Source organism: Parasteatoda tepidariorum, chromosome X2 (genome assembly GCF_043381705.1).
Source record: "Parasteatoda tepidariorum isolate YZ-2023 chromosome X2, CAS_Ptep_4.0, whole genome shotgun sequence".
NCBI lineage: Eukaryota > Metazoa > Arthropoda > Arachnida > Araneae > Theridiidae > Parasteatoda > Parasteatoda tepidariorum.
The window spans coordinates 16646789-16670217 of record NC_092215.1 but is presented as its reverse complement, the minus strand read 5'-3'; the positions used below and the strand labels follow the sequence as shown (position 1 = coordinate 16670217).

General features: G+C 28.3%; 1 protein-coding gene across 3 annotated transcripts in view; it reads left to right on the top strand.

The window, feature by feature from the left end:
- Window positions 1–322: 322 nt before the first annotated feature.
- The window catches only part of LOC107439819 (unextended protein), a 100896-nt gene continuing 77789 nt past the window's right edge, over window positions 323–23429 (top strand). Inside the window, exons 1-2 of one of the 3 annotated variants that reach the window (XM_071188284.1) lie at window positions 346–846; window positions 4558–4629. In XM_071188284.1, the coding sequence (XP_071044385.1) occupies window positions 377–846; window positions 4558–4629 (542 nt within the window). In that variant the 5' untranslated portion in view covers window positions 346–376. Of the gene's footprint in view, window positions 847–4557; window positions 4630–23429 lie in introns of all 3 variants that reach the window. The other 2 variants (XM_016052532.3, XM_016052533.3) reach the window with 2 other exon arrangements.

Here is a 23429-nt window from a genome sequence, read left to right as displayed (position 1 = left end):
TGTCGATATATCTGCAACGGCGCTTAATTCTATATATAGTAAAAAATCAATACAATATTTTTCATTCCTATCAGAAATTTCTGTGAAGATTATAAAAATCAACGTAATATTTTTTATATTTGATTTTCAAGCTAGAGTTTTTGAATTTTCAGCTCTTATCACCTTTGATAGAAATTTTTGTGCAACGGAATTTATTTTTTAAGTGAAGGTAAAATTGCAGCACTGCAAAAGTTCTCATTCTTTGAACAAGTGCGCAAATCTATTGGAATGACGTCACAGTCGATGGCCAATGAGGCATATTCCGCCAGAGAGCGCTGCTATCGTGTTGTGTTTATGCTCAACCAGCTGTCTGCTGCCGAATGGTTGTTATTAGAACATGGCGCGTAATAGATGGTGGAAGTTGGAGAAGTTAAGTTTCGTTTGTTTATTACTCGTGTTTAGCGTGTGTTGTGTTTATAGTGAACAATCAGAACAACTGTCTACTCGTTCGCCAAAATCATTAAAAGCTCGCACTATTGCTCATAATCTTAAACATGCAAATAGAACTTTAGGAACTAGTACTTTTCATTTAGAAGGTGTTGACCTACGTTCGAAAACTTTTTTAGCTTTTACTAGCGAGGAAGGTGCTACTGGGACTCCATGTAATGAAAGTTATTTTGTTTTAAAAGATGTATTGATGACATCTTCTGGAGATATTCAGGTAAATGCTTCTGAATATTCTTTGCTCACAACTTCATGGCATCTATGCATGCGACAACATCCACCACTCAATGGGAAATGGATTCATATTGGAAAATATGAAACATACCCATCGTCAAAAATTAAAAAAAGAAGTAAAGAAAAAATGTAAGTATCCGCACTTCATGTGGTAATATTATTTAATTCATTTGGGAATATTGCTCTTATGAATGTTAATTCAAAAAGGTTCTGTGTATCAGACTAGTTTATATTTCACTGTTTTTAAATAATTATTGATATGCCTAAAATATACTATTTAGTTTTTGATACGATATTGATTTCTGTAAGTTTTTGCATTTAAAACACAGCTATTGCAAGATATGAATTAGTTTAAACTAGTGATCTAGTATAATGGCAGTTCCAGCAAAACATTTAATCTATATTGATTTAAAGGACAAATCTTATTTGCAAAAATATTGTTAAGATCTTTAATTTCTCCGTTTTAAATACTGCACATTTATTTTTGCATTTGAAACATAGCTACTGCAAGATATGAAATAGTTTAGACTAGTATTAGTATTATGGCAGTTTAAACAAAAATTTTGATCAATTGATTTAAAGGGCAAATCTTATTTGCAAAAATATTCTTAATGTCTATAATTTCTTCATTTCAAATATTGCACTATTATTTCGTGAAACAGTAGCATGGGTTCAGTTCTAAATTATATTCTAATTATTTCGATATTCATTCTATAAAGATAATTCAGAGCATTTCTTTCTCAAGATCTACATTTATCTTTCTTAAGGAAAGTGCACAACTAAGTATAAACAGAAATCTTTATAATATTTAATTTTAATTTCTATCTGAAGGCTTAGGTTGAGTTTCAAATGTTTTGGTATTTAATCAATTTGCAAATATTCTTTTTTGTAATTATTTGCTTTTTTTTACTGTAATGCAATTTATAGGTGTATAATATATAAACTATTAATATTACTGTGACTATTTTAGAACTTTTATTATTTAGTATTGATCTGATTGTTTTAATAGGTTGTTCTAAGTATTATATCCAAATATTATCTGGTCATAAGTTTTATTTCACATTTTCTAACATTTAGAAACTAAAATTTAGTCTTATTAGTTTATTATGATGCAAAATAAAAATATGTAAAACTTGCCATTTAATTGTATTTATATGTTCTGAAAGTTTTATAAGCTTTAGTGTTTCAATATTAAATTTGCCTCATGTGTTTTTTCAAATTTCAGTGTTCTAGCAATTTCTCTTTTTTTCTCTAAATGGCTTCCTATTTTCGAATTTAGGAAAAACAGCTTTTCTCAGTTGTGTTGTGTTATTTTCCTTTTGTTTTTTACTTGTGTGTGTTTTAGAACTGTTTTAAATGCGCTATACCTTGTATATTTTCTTGTCCCATATAATAATTAATTAATAGTTTTTTTTTCTCATATTCATTTTCTAGTTCTGTTCTAAGGATTCAGTTGTTAGGTTGTGAAATTTTAAAATACTATGTATTAATAACATTTTATGTAGCACAACCTCCGTTAACTTATTGTACTCCAATTAGTTTTCTCTTATGTGGGCTAAGTATAAAATTTCTAACCATGTTTATCTATGGAGGTTAACTCTTCTATATCATTACTTTTCAGTTCAATGTTATTGTATTTTGCAACAAAAAAGTTAACTTCTCTGTCAATTGCAAATGGAATTATTTATGCTAGTTTGTATTTTATGTTTCTTGGAACATTTCAATATTTGTATCTGGGTGCATAGATTTCATGCACCGACGTTTTGAAGTGTCACTACCTGAGTTTTATACATGGTATCTATTTAAAAAATGTGGGTAGTAGCTTGCTTCTATTTTACTATTTGCATTTGTCCTCTTTTGTGATTTCGTTTCGTAATTTCTCCCATGCTATTTATTGGTTTTTACCAAATTTTGTAACCGTTTCCGCATGATACAGCAAATTTTGTTATGGAAAATAAAATTATAAAACTACTGCAATTTTTTTTCCTTCCTATCTTCTAAATATGGATATGCCCATCTAACGAGTAAACTTGTTTTAATAATCTGAAAATAATTATTCCAATGCTGACAGATTTAAGTGTCTTTAAATACCTAAGATAAATTCAACTTATTTTGCGCTCTTTTATAATTATGAAGTGTTTATTTTGTTGAATCCGATAGACCTAGGAAAAAGGGCGAGAATTATTTCTTTGAAATTTCTATTAAAGATTTTGTTTAGTGTTAACTATAATCTCGAAAACTGTTAATTGACTCAATAGTAGTTTTTGTAGTTTCATTGACTTAATAGTAGTTTTGAAGTAGTCATTGTAGTTTTAGGTACCCTAAACAAGATTTCTTTCTTTCTTGCTTCTATAACTAATTTAAAAAAAATTCACATGTTTAATTTTCAGGTTAATTCTTGCGCATTTAAATAATTGACACAGCATGTTCTCTTTTGCAACCTTGCATTATTTATATTATAATTTATTTATTACGCTTTATGGTTCATTTCATTAAAATGCAGCATAAAATTTAGTTCTGCATTTTCCTATTTGAGCTAATTTTGAAAGAAACACATGCATAAAGTAAAATTATTATTTTTTTTGTCCATTGCTTGTTATCACTTACATGCAATCTTTTTACTGAGCAAAGAAATCAACTTTTTGTTTTGAAAAGAGGCTATGCAGGTTGTTAAATTATTCTATTACGCTTGCATATAGCTTTTGCTAGATTTCAAATGTCATTCTATTTTTCTTGGATTATGGTGAGATTCATGGATTTAATGGATTAGATTCTATTTTTCATGGATATTACGAGCAGGTTATGAAGGCTATTATATCGAGAGAGAATTGCATTTATCATTGCATCTTATATCTTGAGCCACAATGACTCGGTGATTAAGACGCTGAACTATCATTGTGAGGAACGAGGCTCTGCTCCCCAGTGACGTCTCGTCCGGGACGATAGGTCCCAGCATGTCTGGGAAATACAGGCGCAGTTCTGACCACATTGCCACAATCATGCCGTTAGTCACAAAATTGTGGAGCTTCCTCCAGGAACCCCCTTGCCCATTGTGGGGATGCGTTACTTAATGTATCTTAGCAGTGATCTTTTTATTGGCCTTATTCTATTTTTAAAAAAGTAATAGGCGGGAAGTATGTCTGCATATTCGTTTAGATAAGTTATTAGGAATAGTTTAAGAAGCTATCATCTGATTTACAGACAATCTATGTCTCTCTTCAGCAGTGATTTTGAGGTGGATTGAGATGTGTAGCAATAACATTTGAAATAGAGCTCCAAGTCAGAGTTTGTCTATAAAAAGGACTGACCTCACCAACAGACTGCTAATATGAGAAGCATCTCTTTCTCTTGCCCGTCTGAGACAAAGCCATTCTTAAATATTGACCCTTACTTAAAATAGATAAACCTTGTAACCATAGCCTCCAGAAGTATGGCAAGGGAAGTTCTTTCCATAGACAGACTCTAGCGAGGCTGGTAAGATTAGTGATTTGGGCATGGACTTAATATGTACATAATTTCTTGACTAGCTTACTTCTGGTTACCCATCATACTTGCTGCAATGAATCTATTTAATTATTATTAGAGTCTATATTAATTCTAATACAAATATTAATCCTTTGAACCTCAGTGGATAGGCAGTTGAGAAATGATGCTTTAGTTGGGATCCAACTTTTTGGTGGTTGTACTCTCAATATTGTTGTTGCACATTTCATTCCTTCTAAATTTGATACTATGCTCACCTGTTATTTTCCTCATTAATTTGAGTGATTGTGCTGTTATTGTTCTTATGGTTTCATTTGGAAATTTGTATTTTTTGTAAGCTGTTGTGCTTTCTTTTAGATGTCAGTGTATTATGGATTGGGAACAACATCATGAAAAACTTTTAATTAAAGCAAGATTTATAGATAAAAGGTTTTTTTCTTTAATTTATTTTAGTTCTGGAATTATTTTCTCGGTATTCTTTTTTATTCTTTTCTATTATTTTATTTTTCTGGAATTCTTTCTTATTTATATTTTTATATTATTTGTTAGTTTGAATTCTTACAGTCTTAATTTTGTTTATCTTATTATTTTATTGTTTATTGTGCTTTTATTTATTTTGAAAAGGAAATAAAGACTGTCACTCAACCTTAAAGGTTTTTAAGCTTATACTGATAAAATATTTTAAGATGGTGCTACTTTTTTTTCTTTTATGTCTCGATAGAAAAAGCTGGTACTGTGTAGTAAAATCCATATTATGTGCACCATAACTGTTGCTTTTTTTATTTACATCTTATAAACGTTTAGATTTTCCTAAGAAAATGTAAACTTTTATTTGTAAATAGTTTAACAAATGGCCTTCTGAAGAGTTGAGATAAAAGGTTGAAATTGTAAAAAAAGGAAAAAAAAAGTAGTTTGAGTTCTTTTATTAAACATGAACATATATCTTTTGCCTTGAATGGCCTAAGGTAGTTTACAGGGCCTCATTTAGAAAAGGGGGAGGGCTGGTTGTTGCTTTAAGCTACATTTACTTGTTGTTTAATTATGAAGTGTTTTCAAATTATATATCACATAATTACTGTTTTTGTACTTAACTTTTTTTTTCTGCTGTTTTAAAATTTTTAGCAGAAAAATTAAAAGATTCGTAATTTTGTTTTTTTCATTGGAGTATAAATTATATTTTTATTTGTAATTTTAAACTCTTGACTACACTTGATGTGCTTATAAGAGATCTATTCAGTTGAAATTTAATTGAGTATAAAGATATATTTGTATATTTGACTTATAGAAGTTTAGTATGGACAACATTGGTTTTTATTTTTTGTTTAAACCAGTTCCTGTTGCTAGGAATTATTTGTGAAACTTTAAAATGTATTTATTCATACTTGCTATAAGAAATCATTTATTCACTGAAAGTTAGTACTGCTAATTATGGTATGGAATAATTCAATTTGGTTAACTAGTTGAGTTGGATGTAGAGTTTAATGGAACACCATAATCGTCTTTACTGCTCCAAATGTAAGTAATAATGTGTCATTTAGGTAAGCTGATCGAATGACTTTAAATGCCAAGTTAGAAGGAAAAAAATTCAGAGTGATCACTGGGTTTTGGGATCTGTGTTTACCTAAAAAGAAAAGGTCAGTCACTTAAGGGGATCAAACTGTCAGAATAGTTGTCTAGTACATCAGTTCCCATTTTTTTTGCCTGGGGAACCCTAAATGATCATATAAAATTAATAAAATTATGATTTAATAAAATTAAGTTCAATAGCAATTGTGATATAGTATTAATAACCAAATAATGACTACTAATTATTTAGAGAATATTTTATATGTATATATATATATAAATTTTCCTAGTGTTATTAATAATAGTTTTAGAAATTAGGCTATGTTATTAGAAATTCATAGAACTGGGTTTGTATATTGTTTTCTAGTGTATGCAAATGCTGACAATGAATCTGAATTATGGTTTTTGTTGAAATGTCAATGTAGAAGAACTGCTTTAAATCTTGAGAATCGTTATCAAAAAAATTTGAATTGAAAAATGTTCAAAGAGAAATAATTTTATAAATGCATATCCTTTTCTAAGTTTATTCATTGTATTGTTATAATCATATATTTTTAAAATTTTGTTTTTTTTCCATTGTCATTTTATTTAAATGATTTCTTGAATATTATCGAATTTTATTAAAAAAGTAGGTAAAAACTGAATTTACCCTTGAAAAAAAAAATCGAAATATATTATTTTAAATGCTTATTTGCTCTCTGTTAGCAACCGCTAATATTAGGTTACTTCGAAGTTCCTTAAGTTTTAGTAGCATTTGGACCCTCCAGCAGATTATAACAGCATCTGCAGATCGAGGCTGAAAAATTCCCGGGTTTTTTGTAAAAAAAAATTTAAAAAAAAAAGCTCAACTCAGGTGGGGTTTAATTGGTTTTTTTTTTTTATTAGTTTTATCACTAAATCTATAACAGCACACAGTGTTAATGTTAGAAGATATATTAAACATAAAATTTATTTTAAAAAGCTAATAAGCAAATAAAATCATTATAGTGATTCATTTAATTCTTTATTAGATAAGAACTAGGCAAAAATAAAATTTCTGAATTTTATTTAGTTAAATTTATGTTATTTAAACTCTGGGATATAGCTTTTACATAACAGACAACCCTTTCAGAAAAAACACTTAACTCATTCCGACCCTTTTCTAATTTAGTTTTGACTATTATCAGTAGACAAAGAAAAAAAAAGATGGTCTTTAACATTTACTATTAATCACACCCTGATTTCAGTGATATTGACGGTCTTTTACCAAGAAATAATGAAAGAAATATGCAAGTAAATTATTCTATTACATGCATATTCTTTTTATTCTTCCATTAAAGAAAACACTGATTTAAATAAACATATTTTTTTATATTAAAAATTTAAGTATATTTTTGTTATAATATAATTAAAAATACATTATTTAAGGTGTGATTTTCTTTAGTCTTATTTCATAATAAAAATTTCTTACTAAGAAATAATAAAAGGGATATGCATGTTAATTATTATATTTCAAAATAGATTAAAAATAAGAAATAAAACTAGCTTGGATAAGAATGTTATGAAACTTTTAAATTATAATTTTCCATTAAATGTATATAAAATAATTTGTGGGCAAAAAACATTTTTAATATACCTATTAAGTTTCATACTTATTTAAATTCAATACGTGGGTAAAAAATATAATAAAATAACGGGCTAATAAATTCAGCGCTTTTTAAAAGTAAATATAAAAAAATCAAAGCAAGAACGGATGCATCTAATCCAGGAATTTCTAATCAAAGCTGGAACGGAATCATCAAAATCTGGAATTTCTAATTAAAACATAAGAGGAATCATCAAATTCCGGAATATCTAATCAAAGCAAGAACGGAATCATTACAACAGCAAAACATGTTAAAACCATCCTTTATTAAAATCACTATTCCGGTTTCGTAAAACAAATTTTTTACATGGCATATGTATAAAGAAATGAAAAGCTCTCTTAGAAAAATTTAAAGGGTAACAGAAAATTTAAAAAAAGAAGCAAATAAATAAATAATAAATACATAAAAAAGGTGAAACTGGGGATTGTTAAAAGGATCTAAATAAAAACTGTTCATGAAGTAAGAAAAGTTAAGAGATGATGAATATCATTATCCAAGATTATCACTCATTCAATGAATCATTCATTCAATGAATCATTCATTCAATCAATCATAGAAAAACTTTCAAAAATGAATTTAAAGGCAAAGGAAGTTAAATATTGAGAGTTATAAAACTTTTATAAACTTTCTAATCATGTAGAATCTACATGATCATGTTAGAAACATTTTTCTCCCTAAGGTCTCCTGTATGGGTCATTTTCATTCAATATGTACTTTTAATATTCAATGATTTTAAGTAATTTTAATTACTGAAATAAAATTCCAGATAACATTTTAAAGCATTTAAATTAATTTACTATATGATTTTAGTAAATGCTGATAGATTGATATTAATACTTTAAAAATAATGCCTGTGTAATACCTTTTTAACCCTTTGCTTATGGTTGGTACAACTTATGAACCACATGTGATGATACAACTGGTATACCGTAAGCAAGGGGTTAATAAGACAGATACAGCCAAATTGCTATGTCTCAGATTTCTTTGTCTCTCATAATTGCAACTAAATTTTAACTGCTCATTGAAAATAATTTTAATTTATCTAATTCTAAAAATTGTGTTATGAGAAATATACAGCATGGCTCATTAAATATACAGTTTTAGAATTATTTTTAAGTAAAAATTTTACATTTTAGAGTTTTAGGATTTTTTTTTCCAACTATGCGTCATTAATTATAATATTAAACTATTTCTGGTTCTCTGAAAAGTTTATCTTCGTATAAGGCAGCCATTTTAAAAAATGTCATTATATTTGCTGTATTCTAAAAAATAAAGCTTTGACATGTTTTATTCATTTTTCCTTCTGTTACTAGCCTTATTGTATAAATGTTCATTTGATTTTTTAATGCTAAAATCAAATTACGTTTTTTCAGATTTATCTAAACATTTCCTTTCAATTGAACATATCCAAGTAAATTGACTTGCAGTTTTTTTCCACTCTGTTATTTGGGTAACTTTATTTATTGACTTTTAATTTAGTTTTTAATTAAATATTAATTTTTAAAGTTGGTATCAATATTTGTACTCATAATATTCAGAAATTTGTAATGTAAGAACATTTAAAATATACTTCTACTGTCGGTCCTCCCGTTTGTGACCGTTTTTCTCTCTTAAACCATTTAAGCTTTATTTCTCTTTAGATTAAATAAAAAAAAAAAAAACAATTTTAGTGGTTTAAAATGTAAATTTGACTAGAATGTAAGTTGTATACTGTTTCAGGTTTGTTTTATTTTAACACGGGTGAACATTGGTAACAGAGGGGAACATAAATTAATTTTTTTTTTTTTAAATTTTATGGTTCGCATCGAAAAGTGCACCGCTGTTTCAAATTTTATGGTCAAGAAACATTCCAATGACAGCTGAAATTTTTTTCAAGCAGTTTTTTGAATATTTTTCTTTTAGAAAATTCTTTCGCAATGCCCCCCCCCCCCCAATTTATTTTTATTTTTTTTCTTTAATTTTATAACCGTTGTTGAACAGCCAACCCAATTCTTGGGTTTACGACTACTAATCTTCAACTCCTTAGCCTTGTAATTTTGAACTCAGTTCAGAAGACAAGGGAACTCCTGGATCAAGTAGTGGGAGAAATGTGCTTTCGTGAAGGACTTTTTGATGGAACTAACTCGCATTTGCGTTACATAGCGAGGAAAACCACGAAAATCTCCCACAGTTATCCTGACGGCAAGGGGGCTCTAACCCATGAATCGTTTACACACCTGCCAACTCTTCCGGATTTTCCGGAAGATTTTATTTTCATATTTAAAGTGGTAGCAGTACTCCGGTTATTCCAATTAACTTTTTGAATTATAATGATAATTATAAATGAGTTTGACCACCACTACATATATATAATTACAATAAATACATGAAAGTATAATGATCCTTGCGCAAGCGAATTTCAACGGGATCAAAATATAAATATATTTTTGAGTGAGATTGCTTTTCGTTTATTGTTTTACTACCACTCTGAAAATCCATTCTCGGAAAAAGTGAAAGTTGCCAGGTATGCGTCTACCGCTGAAGATATTTTACGTCCTCGCTGTGGTCGGTGCAAGCCGGATACGGAATTCGTATCGACCAGCCATCGCTGGGATTCGAACCCGGTTCACCTCATTGGAAAGCGAACGCTCCTTCCGCTGAGCCATCACGACTCATGCCCCTCCAATTTGAAAATGGCGCATATATTCCGGTTTATAGAGTCAATTGCTTTATAAAATCAAGTGTTTTTAGGACGGACGTGATTACAATTGGCGGCAGGCACTGTACGTAATAATTAAGTAAAATAAAACATAATTCTTGTAATTAGAAAGTTTATCCTAAAATATATCCTGATCTAACAATGTAATAAATGCATGCCACTGATATTGCTAATCCTTGGATCAGATTAAATGTACAATTAGAAAGTTATTTTTCGACTAATTGAATTATTTTTATTTATTTATTTATTTATTTTTTTAAAGCTACTCTTACCCCAGCTATTGTTTTCTAATGCTTTCTTTAGAATTCGACTGAGTGTTCGGTTTTTGCTTCTCATCTCCCCTTAGAACTAAAAAATCCCCTCTCCTCATAGATAGGAAATCACTCGTTTAATCTTTTTTCTAATTTTTGAAAATTAATGCTGCCACCCTTCTCACAATATCTGCATTCTTTTTATGCATTTTGTTAAAACGAAAAAAAAAAAGTGCGTGTTTTTTTGGTGTAGAGTAAAAGGAAAACTTTTGCGGATGGATCAGATTAAATGTACAATTCGAAAGTTATTTTTCGACTAATTTAATTTTTTTTTTTTTTTTTTTTGACTGAGTCTCGCTCTGTCGCCCANTTTTTTTTTTTTTTTTTTTTTTTTTTTTTTTTTTTTTTTGCAGCTACTTTTTTCCCAGCTTTTGTTTTCTAATGCTTTCTTTAGAATTCGACTGAGTATTCAGTTTTTGCTTCTCATCTCCCCTTAGAACTAAAAAATCCCCTCTCCTCATAGATAGGAAATCACTCGTATAATCTTTTTTCTAATTTTTGGAAATTGATGCTGTCACCCTTCCCACAATATCTGCATTCTTTTTATGCATTTTGTTTTAAAAAAAAGTGCACTTAATCTGATAATAAATGTGTGTCATATTTGAATTTGACGCCTCAAAATTTGTTATTAATGCTATTTCCATGTGACAGAGATTATCTTTTCACGTCCACCATTGGTTATTCCACCTTTTCAAAAAAAGTTCCGCTTTTTCGGATCCCCTAAAAAAAAGAAAGTTTTTTTTACTCTTTTTCTTATCTTTGTAAATGCGATTTTAAACTACATTCACACGATTTAAAATATCACATCAACTTTCAGTATTCACGTGATTTAAAATCACGCATCGTGATTAGTATTCACGTGATTTAAAATTATGCATCTTGATCTGCATTCATGTGATTTTAAGTTACACTTCGCGATTTATAATCACGGATTTTTTAAATCTGACATCGAGAATCGTAATCACGCAATTCAAAAATAACTCATCGCGATTTATATTTACACAATTTTTTTTTTAAATCATGCACCTATATTTTTTTAGTAAAACGTTGATACTATTAATTCTATAGATATACAATTCCTATATGCACTTTTTTCTTGCTCAAATTTCAGGTATTTTTTCAATTATTTAAAATTTCACACAGTGCATTTTTGGATTTTTATTTTCTGCTTTTTTTGGTTTTTTACCAAATTTATCTTCTAATTCAGTTTTTTTACGTATATTCAGTGCATTTTACTTACCTAATTCAGTTTTTTTTTTCATACATTCAATGTGTTTTACTTATTTTCAGCGCATTTTGCTTATAGCGGTGATTTTTTTTAATGTTTACAAGAACAGAAAGTAATTACAAATAAAGAAAGAATTAATATAGTATTTGAAATACTTAAAAAAAGGCATATTATTTTTGGCTGGATAAACGTTTGAATTTTATTTATACTTGCTAAGATTAGTAAAAACAAGTTAAATATAGTTTTTAATGAAGATCTTTAGTAAATTTCATTGAAAATTGGTTCGAAATTGTTTTTAAGTTTACTTTTAGCATTTTTCTCAAATTCGAAGTGTATTTAACTATAAATTTATTTGAAGCTGCAGACGATCTTAAATATTTTTGCCAAAGGTTTATTAATTAATATACAGGTTTTAATAAAATGTTATATTTACACTTTTTTTCCTTTCTAAAAATGTAAATAAAATATGAACTGTCAATGTGGGAAGACTGGATTTCGATTCTAGTAGCGACGCCTAAAACCCACTCAGCTTCAGATCGATGGTTTCTAGCTTTTCTGAGAAGTAAAGGCGGCTTGTGCTCAATTCTGACCACATTGCCGCAACAACGCAGTTATCTCGAAATTGTAGAGCCTGAACTTCCATGGCCCCCTGGCCCACAACGGAAATGCTTTGTATTTAGAAGCGCTTATTTTTTGTTGAGATTGAAGATTCCTATTTTGTGCTATACCTTATAATGAGGACATCTTAAAAACAAACCCCTATTCCTCCCCCCCCCCTTTCAGAAATGTTTTCAAACTTTACAAATTCCTCATTTTTAGTTAATCCATTATACATAGATGTCATTTCAGAAATCCTTGCTGCTCATAATATTTAAAGTAATAATAAAGCAACAATTAAATTAAGCTTAATTTGTTTGCATTTAAAAACTTACTGCTCGATTATGTGGTCTCGAATTTGTTTGTTGAAATTGTGGTGGTCAAAATCCTCTTTAAATTATATTTATTAAATTGAAAATAGAATGGCAAAGCATAAAATTTACTACCTTACCACTTGAAATTTTCAACAAAAAGTGAGAAAAAAAACTCTCGTTTTTACGAGTATGTTTATAAAAAGAATTATTTTTCTTATAGCTTTTTTATCGTGTAAGAGTTACAGTTTCGTTTTCAAAACTTTAGTTTTCGTGTTTTCCGATTTTTTTGTTTATATCATAAATAAGTTCAACTATTGAATTTATAGATATAAAATAGCATAAAACTGATGTCAGTTACAATGAAACATCGATAAAACAAAGAGAAATTTTGATTAAGTGCTTTGGATGTTATCGATTCAGTTACGGTCACGAAGTATAACGAGATTTCTAAGTTAAAGCTATCTCTTCCATGTCTCGGAATGAATTGATTGAGGGGGGGGGATCAAAAATTTATCCTTATTTTGACCTTTGAGATGTGTCTTTATTATGGGAATTGTTGGATCAATTTTTTGTCCTTTTATAGATATTAAGTTTTATAACTTCAATCATAGAATATTATCATTATTTTGCTAATACGATGTGCTGAAATAAGATGAGATTGATGACATCGATTTATTAACGATAGATTGTTTCATATAGATTTGTTGGGATTGATAGATAAATTTATTGTACTTTTATAGATATCAAGTTTTATAACTTCAATCATAGAATATTATCATTGCTATGCTAATACGATGTGCTGAAAAAAGATGTGATGCAATGCGTTCCATATAACGTACATTAATAGATTTGTGGAGATCGATTTATTTACGATAGATTGTTTCATATAGATTTGTTGGGATTGACAAGATAAATTTTTCTTACTTTCATAGATATTAAGTTTTATAACTTCAATCATAGAATATTATCATTATTATGCTAGTACTATGTGCTGAAAAAAGATGTGATACAATGCGTTCCATAGAACGTACATTAATAGATTTGTGGAGATCGATTTATTTACGATAGATTGTTTCATATAGATTTGTTGGGATTGATAGATAAATTTATTGTTCTTTTATAGATATCAAGTCTTATAACTTCAATGATAGAATATTTTTTTTTTATTGTACTAATGGGATGTGCTAAAATATTGATTCCTCGGAAATTTAAAACGAGCTTTGGGGATTAATAGATTGTTTTTCGTCCTTTTACAGATGCAATGTTTTAAAACTTCTATAATGAAATATTTTATCTATTGTGCTAATACAAGCACTGATATTCTGATTCCATCAAACGCAGAAGTAATAAACAGTAAGTCAGGAAAGACAATAGTTCTCCAATTAAACCTATTTTGATGTTTATTATAACACTCCCTTAATACGATTGGTCAGATTTTAATAGCGTTTTTATTTTACGCTTCGATTAAATATTAATTTGCTCCCACGCAATGTGTATTTTTTTTGTTTTCAAGGATTCTAAAATATTCATATTGAGGGCATTCTTTACAGAACACCCCGTTTACTCTTCTTGCTAATGAACTCATAGAGAGCTTTCTTTCTTAATTGACATTTTCCTAAAAGTACTGACTCTTTACTATGTACTTAATAAATCATTAAAAGAATATTAAGAATTAAATTACTTTTTGCGGGAATTTATGAACAACCTTTATAATCTTATAACGTTAAGTATGTAATAAAAATATTTACTTAAAAAGCTTAATTTTAAAAAAATTTAACGATTAGATATTACATTATAAAAATAGCAACTCCATCCCATTTTATTTATTTGCCTAGTTTTTAACTAAGACAGACATTTTTGCCGTTTGGCTGTTTCACAATATTTTCAACATTTTAACGGACCAAAAACAATTATGAGCTAAAAACGCATTTTATGTTAAATATTAACTGTATCTGTTCACATTTTTTTTCCTTTCTTTTTTGATGAGAATATTTTCTAGAAGGAAAAGGAACAGATATTTCTTAATCTCTGAAACTATGTGAATTGATTGAAAGATTTTAGTAGGTCTGTGAACTGTCGTTTCTGGCAGTTAACTTAAAAAGAAAATTTTCTTCCATTTGTTTTCTCACAGCTATTTTTCTTTTCCTGAAGTAAATTCTTTTTTTAAATACTAATCTATTGTTTCATGTAAGAGAAAATATTATCATTTGTTTTTACTTGCAGGGTCATTCCATGTCAGTTCATCCAGCCATGGCACCCACCGTCTCAGATTTTGATGAAAATTTGTACACTTATAGAGTTTTTTGTGCTGATTTCAAAAATATCAATTATATTTAAATCGGTTAATGGGTTTAAAAGTTATAAGAATTTATACTTTTGCCAAAATGGCTCATTTGCCGCCATTTTGATTCATACATCAAAGGCTATTAATGATTGTTACTCACCTTATATTTGTCATAGAGCAATAATTTTTTTTTTATTTTGTTCAGAATAAAGTAATCTGTCATATAAACACTTTTTTTTGCAAATAAGTATCTTACTTTTTTAGTAAATGGGTCTGTTTTGCAGTTTTTTGATCAGCGGAGTTGAGTAACTTCAGGAGATTATTTCTGGCAACTCGCCCCCTTCAATTTCAAAAATATTTTATTCAAAGATAGTTGAAAGTGCAAACTAACATCTGATATAAAAATTTTGATGGGCCGTTCACTCACTTTTTAAAAAAAATATTTTTTTCTTATGAATCATTATGCGTTAAAAGTACTCGTAGTTTGATGATTTATAGTCCTTAATTATAACTAGAGTATAATAAAATGATATAAAAAAATGTGAATGGTAGAAAAATATGTAAAATAAAGTAATCATTTATTAAATTATTTTTTTCTTCTTTCTTTGAGCCCTCCCCCCTCAAAAAAGAAAAGAAGAAAGGAAAAAATTTGAGACTGAGCAAGACAAACACAATTTCTGGCCAGGAATTGCTGAAATTTGCAATTTAGCTCTGTATGTTTTAGCCTGATCTACACTTATGACATGAAGGGAGACTTTCTTGGTCTTATTGGAAGGAGAATTAAATAAGTCACAATTTTTTTTCATTTTCTTATATAGGGTGACCTTGGATAATTCCTGATCAAAAAATGCAAACATCTACTTTGTGAAAAAACTATTCAAGATAGAATTTCAATATTTACTGGAAGTTTGAGACTATATGAGATGAGTCCTATGCTACCTTCTTTTGTTGGAAAATCTAATTAGAATTTAAAAGATTTTAAATTCTTAGTGATCAGAAATTACCCCTTCTCTTGATCATTTCTGGGGTAATTCCTGATCACTTCTGGGGTAATTACTGATCACCAGTTTTTATAGTAAAGGGGTTGTTTAAAAATAATTATACAATGGTAATTAACAAATAAGACATCAAGATCAAACAAATAAACCAAAGAGATGTTTAAGCAGCTAATAAAACGATTTCTTTAAAAGCAAAGAATAAAGATTAACACTTTAAATTTTCCAAAAATCTTTGCATCGTGCGATACATTTTAGGCAAACAGCCAACTCATTCTCATGTTCTGTTGGATTATAAGAAAGAGTTCCCACATAAGTTACTTTTGCTGGATTTTTTAACTTCATTAAGTGAGAGTGTAAAGTTAAGTAAGGTATGTCAACAGCTCTGACAGTAGCTCTCACACTGAAATTTCATTTTCAATCATTAAAAGAAATTCACTAATTTTGCTTTCTAGAAGCTTAGTATCTTTTTTAGTGTTATAATTTCTCACCATATTTATATTAGGCAAATTTATAAACTTAAAAATTATTCTAACAATGTACACACATAAAATTAAGATAGAAGCAAGGTAAGGCAAACCAGAAATGGGACAAATCAGAACACATTTGTCTTGTATACAGTTAATAAACAAATTTTGTGATTACAGTTAAAATATATTTTAATGGTTGTTCCACTTAATAAATATGAACTGCCATTTAAGAAAAGACAATTAGCTATTTTTAATACTATTTATAAAAAGAAATGACAATGATTAGGAATTACCCCAGTGATCAATAATTACCCCATGGGGGGCAACATTTGATATAGTTTCCTATAATTAATTATAATGCTTACAGTAGATGTGAAACAATTAAACAAAAACTTACACTATTTTTATATCAAAGAAAAAGAAAGTAACTCAAAATATTTATTATTAAGAGAAGGAGGGGATCTTTGCAGAAATGTGCACATTTTGAAACCCATCTTTAAAATGGAAAATACAGAAAGCAGTTTAAAAGATACTTATTTTGTTAGATTAAACAAAAAACTATAATTAAGTAAATGTAGTTATACTTTAGTAAAATGTACAAGCATTCTTGTCCATGTCTCAAATTTAAAAAAAAAAATTTTTTTTTTAAATAAAACTTAGGTGATCATTATTTACCCCAGAAACAGAGTGATTGTGAATTATCCCTGGTCACCCTATATATTTCATACTGATAAAGGAGATACTCCTTATGTATGAGGCATATAGTTGAACTTTCCTTAAAATCTAAATTGCTCCTAAATGAAATAAGTTATATATTCTCTGAAGAAAGTTCTAAAATCTTCTATGAGTTTAAACTGCACTTAAAATCTTTCAAAGTTAATCCAATACTATATAATACTTGGGTTTTCATAATAAAACTCTTTTTTAAGTATCAAATTGATACATTTAAAACTTTTGAAAACTTATTTATTTCTGTTCTGTTCTAAATAAATGGAAGAAATACAATTTTACTGATTGGAAAGAAAATAAATTTTACATGACACTCAATTCTGATTGGAGCAAACAGAAATGTTCTGGCAGATGATACATTCTGATTAGTCAAATTTCTTTTTTGGGAAGGTAGAGATGGAATGTGTCAATAGTTTTCAGTATTTTTTTTTTCTATTCAGAAGTTTTTTTTTTAAAAATTGGATGTATATAATTATAATAAAAGTTTTTGAGAATAAAAAGGGCCTGCAGGTATTAGTGATGAAATAAGAGCATGCAAATTATCTTATAGTTAGTGATATAAAATCATTTCATTTCAATATAATTATAATAAATAGTTTAACTTTATCAGTGTTTCAAATGAAATTTTGTAGGGGTATCTCATTACCATAACAATCATTGTGACAAATAAAAGGATAAAATTAACTTCAAATATTCATAATTTGGTCTTACATTTAATTACATTTTAGAATCAGACAAAATGTTTGAATTAAATTAAAGTGTACAATGATTTTCTCCTTCCATAAAGATCAAAGTTAGTTCAATTAAAAAAAAAATTTAATGGCTGCTTTTTATTATTTGGCACTGCCCTCTACTCTTTCAGAGAAACTTTTATTTATATTTTTTTTAGATTCTGATCCCTCTCATTTACCAAAACTATATGATTCTGGATAAATTTATTTGCAAAAAAGGTGAAATTTTGTTCATTCTAAAATTTTGTCTTTCTTTTCTTTTTTGAGGGCTCAAAGAAACAAGAAAAAAAAATTTAATAAATGATTACTTTATTTTACATATTTTTCTACCATTCACATTTTTTTTATATCATTTTATTATACTCTAGTTATAATTAAGGACTATAAATCATCAAACTACGAGTACTTTTAGCGCATAATGATTCATAAGAAAAATTTTTTTTTTTTAAAAAGTGAGTGAACGGCCCATCGAAATTTTTATATCACATGTTAGTTTGCACTTTCAACTATCTTTGAATAAAATATTTTTGAAATTGAAGGGGGCGAGTTGCCAGAAATAATCTCCTGAAGTTACTCAACTCCGTTGTTCAAAAAACTGCAAAACAGACCCATTTACTAAATAAGTAAGATACTTATTTGCAAAAAAAAAGTGTTTATATGACGGATTACTTTATTCTGAACAAAAAAAAAAAAAAATTATTGCTCTATCACAAATATAAGGTGAGTTACAATCATTAATAGCCTTTGATGTATGAATCAAAATGGCGGCAAATGTGCCATTTTGGCAAAAATACAAATGCTTATAACTTTTAAACCCCTTAACCGATTTAAATATAATTGATATTTTTGAAATCAGCCCAAAAAATTCTATAAGTGTACAAATTTTCATCAAAATCTGAGACGGTGGGTGCCATTTTTGTAAAATCCTGTATGATTTGACATGGAATGACCCTGCATTTAAATCGTTTGCAATTCATGATTTTTATTATAGAATGGAAAGTAAGTTAAATTTTAAAAATAATTAAGCTAATACTAATCCATTTTTACTTGTAATAATATCGTTTGCGGATATTGCTTTTTTATTATAAACTGAAAAAGGGGTTACATTTTTTTTAAAATAAATTAATTAATACTAATCTATTTTTACTTGTATTTAAATCATATTATTACTTGAAGTTAAATCATATGCTGACAAATATTACAGATAACTTCAAACTTCATACCAACTCCATTCCATTTTATTTATTTGATTATTTTTTATTAAGACATTTTTGCTGTTTGACTAACAACTTCACAATATTTTCAACGTTTTAATTGGCCAAAAACAGTTGTGAGCGAAAAACGCATTTTATGTTAAATATTTAAGAACAGTATCTGTTCGCATATTTTTTTTTCTTTCTTTTTAGAAACGTAAGGTATTGTAAAAATTTATTGATAAGAATATTTTCTAGGAGGAAAAGGGAACAGATGTTTCTTTTTCTTTTCCTGAAGTAATACTAATCTATTGTTTCATGTAAGAGAAAATTTTATCATTTGTTTTTACTTGTATTTAAATCGTTTGCAATTCATGATTTTTATTATAGAATGGAAAGTAAGTTAAATTTTAAAAATAATTAAGCTAATACTAATCCATTTTTACTTGTAATAATATCGTTTGCGGATATTGCTTTTTTATTATAAACTGAAAAAGGGGTTACATTTTTTTTAAAATAAATTAATTAATACTAATCTATTTTTACTTGTATTTAAATCATATTATTACTTGAAGTTAAATGATATGCTGACAAATATTACAGATAACTTCAAACTCCATACCAACTTCATTCCATTTTATTTATTTGCTTATTTTTTATTAAGACATTTTTGCTGTTTGACTAACAACTTCACAATATTTTCAACATTTTAATTGGCCAAAAACAGTTGTGAGCGAAAACCGCATTTTATGTTAAATATTTAAGAACAGTGTCTGTTCACATATTTTCTTTTTCTTTCTTTTTAGAGACGTAAGGTATTGTAAAAATTTATTGATAAGAATATTTTCTAGGAGGAAAAGGAACAGATGTTTCTTTTTCTTTTCCTGAAGTAAATTCCTTTTAAATACTAATCTATTGTTTCATGTAACAGAAAATTTTTTCATTTGTTTTTACTTGCATTTACATAGTTTGCGATTGATGTTTTTGATTATAGAATGGGAAATACGTTAAATTTTTTAAAGTAAATAAAGTAATACTAATCTATTTTTACTTGTATTTAAATCATTTGCGGATGTTGTGTTTAATTATAAACTAAGAAATAAACTACATTTTTAAGGTAAATAATAAACTAATAGTAACAGATTGTTTCGCGTGTTACTGTTAGAGGAAGTGTTATCATTTAGGCTTACTCGTATTTGAATCGTTTATACGGATGTTTTTTTTTTTTTAATAATAAAATAGTATGTTAAACTGTGTAAACATTATTGTTATCCCATTGTTCTACATCCTATCAAATAGATTGTTTTGGGAAGTTAAAAATGTAAAATTAAATTGATTGAAATAAATTTAACATTTTTATTTTATGATATAGCTAATGTACTGGAAATATTTTAGTGATGCTTATTCTGTTTATTAAGTAAAATAACCGGTGAAATTAAAAAAAACAAACTATACCTTACACCTGTATATAATTTTTTATGTTAATTGATATTTAAGTATCTCAGCTAGCATTAAGCAACTCACAACTATTTCTCAGTTATTTTTATTTTCCGGAAGTAAATGTTTTTTAAATATTAATCTATTGTTTCATGTATTTCTGTTGAAGAAAATTTTATCATTTGTTTTTAATTGCATCTAATTTGTTTGCGATAGATGCTTTTTGTTATAGAATGAAAAATAAGTTAAATTTTTTAAAGTAAATAAACTAATACTAATCCATTTTTACTTGTATTTATACCGTTTGCGGATGTTGCTTTTTTATAATAAACTGAAAAAGAGGTTGCATTTTTTTAAAAGTAAATAAACTAAAACTAATCTATTTTTATTTGCTTTAAATCATTTGCGGATGTTGTGTTTTATTGTAAACTAAGAAATAAGCTACATTTCTTAAAGTAAATAATAAACTAATACTAATCTATTGTTTCGCGTGTTACTGTAAGAGGAAGTGTTATCATTTGTGTTTATTCGTATATGAATCGTTTACGGATGTTTTTTTTTTACTAATAAAATAGTACGTTAAACTGCGAAACATTTTTGTTATCCCATTGTTCTACATCCTATTAAATAGATTGGTTGGGGAGGTTAAAAATGTAAAATTAAATTGATTGAAATAATTTTAGCATTTTTATATCATGATATAGCTAATGTATTGATAATATCTTAATGAAGCTTTTTCTGTTTATTAAATAAAATAACCGGTAAAATTGAAAATAAAACTAAACTTTACTTTTCATTACATTCAATTTTTTATGTTTATTAATTGATATTTAAGCATCTCAGCTACCATTAAGCAATTAAAGCTAAACCAAACTCAATTAAAAATCTCATTGCGACAATTTTGAACTTTAAAAATATTGATTTGTTTATTTTTGATTATTTTATTTGATGATTTAATTATCATTTTGATAAGATTTATGATTTTTCCAGTTTTTGTTACAAGATTAAAAATATTTTTTTTAACCATCCCACTTTCCTGATTCTATGGAATGGATGATTGCTGCATAAGAATTTCTATTCCAGAGCAATCGATCTGAATTGTATTTAAAAAAAAAAATGTGTCCTACGATACTGCAAAGGAATGCGATGAACATGTAATGGTAGAAAAATACTACGAGCAGCTCATTTAACCTAATATTGAATTTCAATATTTGCTCAAAGGAAATGAAAATTTTGTGTTATTCGTTAGTGTAATGGCCAGAGCCTGACTAAGGCAAGGGCATACGGGGCAATCGCCCCGGGCCCCCACATCAGAGGGTGCCCCCAAATCGAATAGAAAGTTAATTTTACGTTTCCTTCCTTAATAAACTTTTTTTTAAACGAAATATCAGTACAGTAAAAAATCTGTCAGTTTTATGTTTGCTTCTTCATTAATCTATATTTCGTAAATCCATGGCTTGGCTTTCTAGGGGCGGAATTCAGCTAAATTTTTGCAATGAAGATGGAAAAATTTGGCCAATCAAAATCCTGTATTTTTACGTATCGCAAAATGTGATACGTTTTCAAAAATGCAGGCTTCTGATTGGCTTAGGTGAGCCATCGTAAGTGAGAAAATTTAGCTGAATTCCGCCCTAATGTCAGCAAGGATATGAATCTTTCGCAGCTAGATGACAAAGTTAACAATCAGAAATCTGCATTCGGCGTGATGGGCATAGAATTGTCAGAAAATCAATAAAATGGTCAGAATGATATTTCTTCAGACCATTAAAGGGGGACACTTTATTGCTAGTTTTTAGGTATTAGTCAATTTTGTATATATATATATATATATATATATATATATTTGATTTTCGTATTAANTATATATATATATATATAAAGAGGTGAAAAATTTTAATACCTCCATAAAGTCCGGTTCTTCATTACTGAAGTAGTGAAGCAGAAGTGGCCCCCAAATAAGTTTTTGCCCCGGGCCCCAATTAGGCTAAGTCGGGCCCTGTAAGTGGGGGGAAGAATTAGAATATTTATCTTGATGGTGTTAAAAAAAATTATTCAATATGTAAAACTTACTTATGGATTCGTTGCTGCTTTTATTTATTTTAAATTGTGACAGATTTTATATGTAAAAATTTGTATGTCAATAAGAAAAAGAGTCTATTTGTACCTAAGCAACGAAATTTTTTTTTCATCGTATTGTTTATCTCAACTTCTGCTAAAGCTCAAGCTCAATGGCGAAGTTTCCGACGTCGACGTGGGGAGCGAGCTTAAAGGTCTGGTTTCTTAGGACAAGCGCCTTATCTGGGCGTCAGCGTGACGTCAACGTCCCGCTGACGCCAACAAAATACTGGTTTGTTAACTCAAGGCCTGGTTTCTTAGAACTAGCGCTTTATCTGGGCGTCAGCGGAAAGTTGACGTAGAGTTGACGCCCAAAAAATACTTTTTTATTAGCTCAGCGTGAGCAGTTGGTCCAACGCGGACATTATCTCTCATTGCACATGCGTTAATAACGTAAACAAATATTTATATTGATTTTGTTATTGTCGACCAGTGTTTTAGAGAGCAAATAAGGACTTTGTCCAAGAAAAAACACATTATAGCTGAGCTAAATGAAGAGTGCTATGTTTAATGAAGAAGCTATGTTTAATGTCAAAACCAAAATTTTGGCTGATTTCAATGTGCTGTTGGGTGCTGTTCGCCATTGCGTCTGTGGTTAACGTCACGTTGTAATCCAACTGCAGTTGAGTTGGACGGCAATTGTAGTTCAAGATGAGCGTTCGATGACGTATACTATCAAACTCACAAATGAACCAATCAAAGGTTAGCGCTGATTTCCTGCTGACGGCGTCCTGTCCTAAGAAACCAGGCCTTAAGCGTTCACGTCAAGTGTACCGTTACCCTTCAAACTTTGGCAAGGCTGTGATCTTTTAATTCAATTTTGGTAACAGTTACCCAGGTTCAAAAATAGACAAATAACTAATAAATTACATGAAACATTTAACGATTAAAATTAAATTTTATTATAACTATAAATTTTCAACAAACACAACTTCA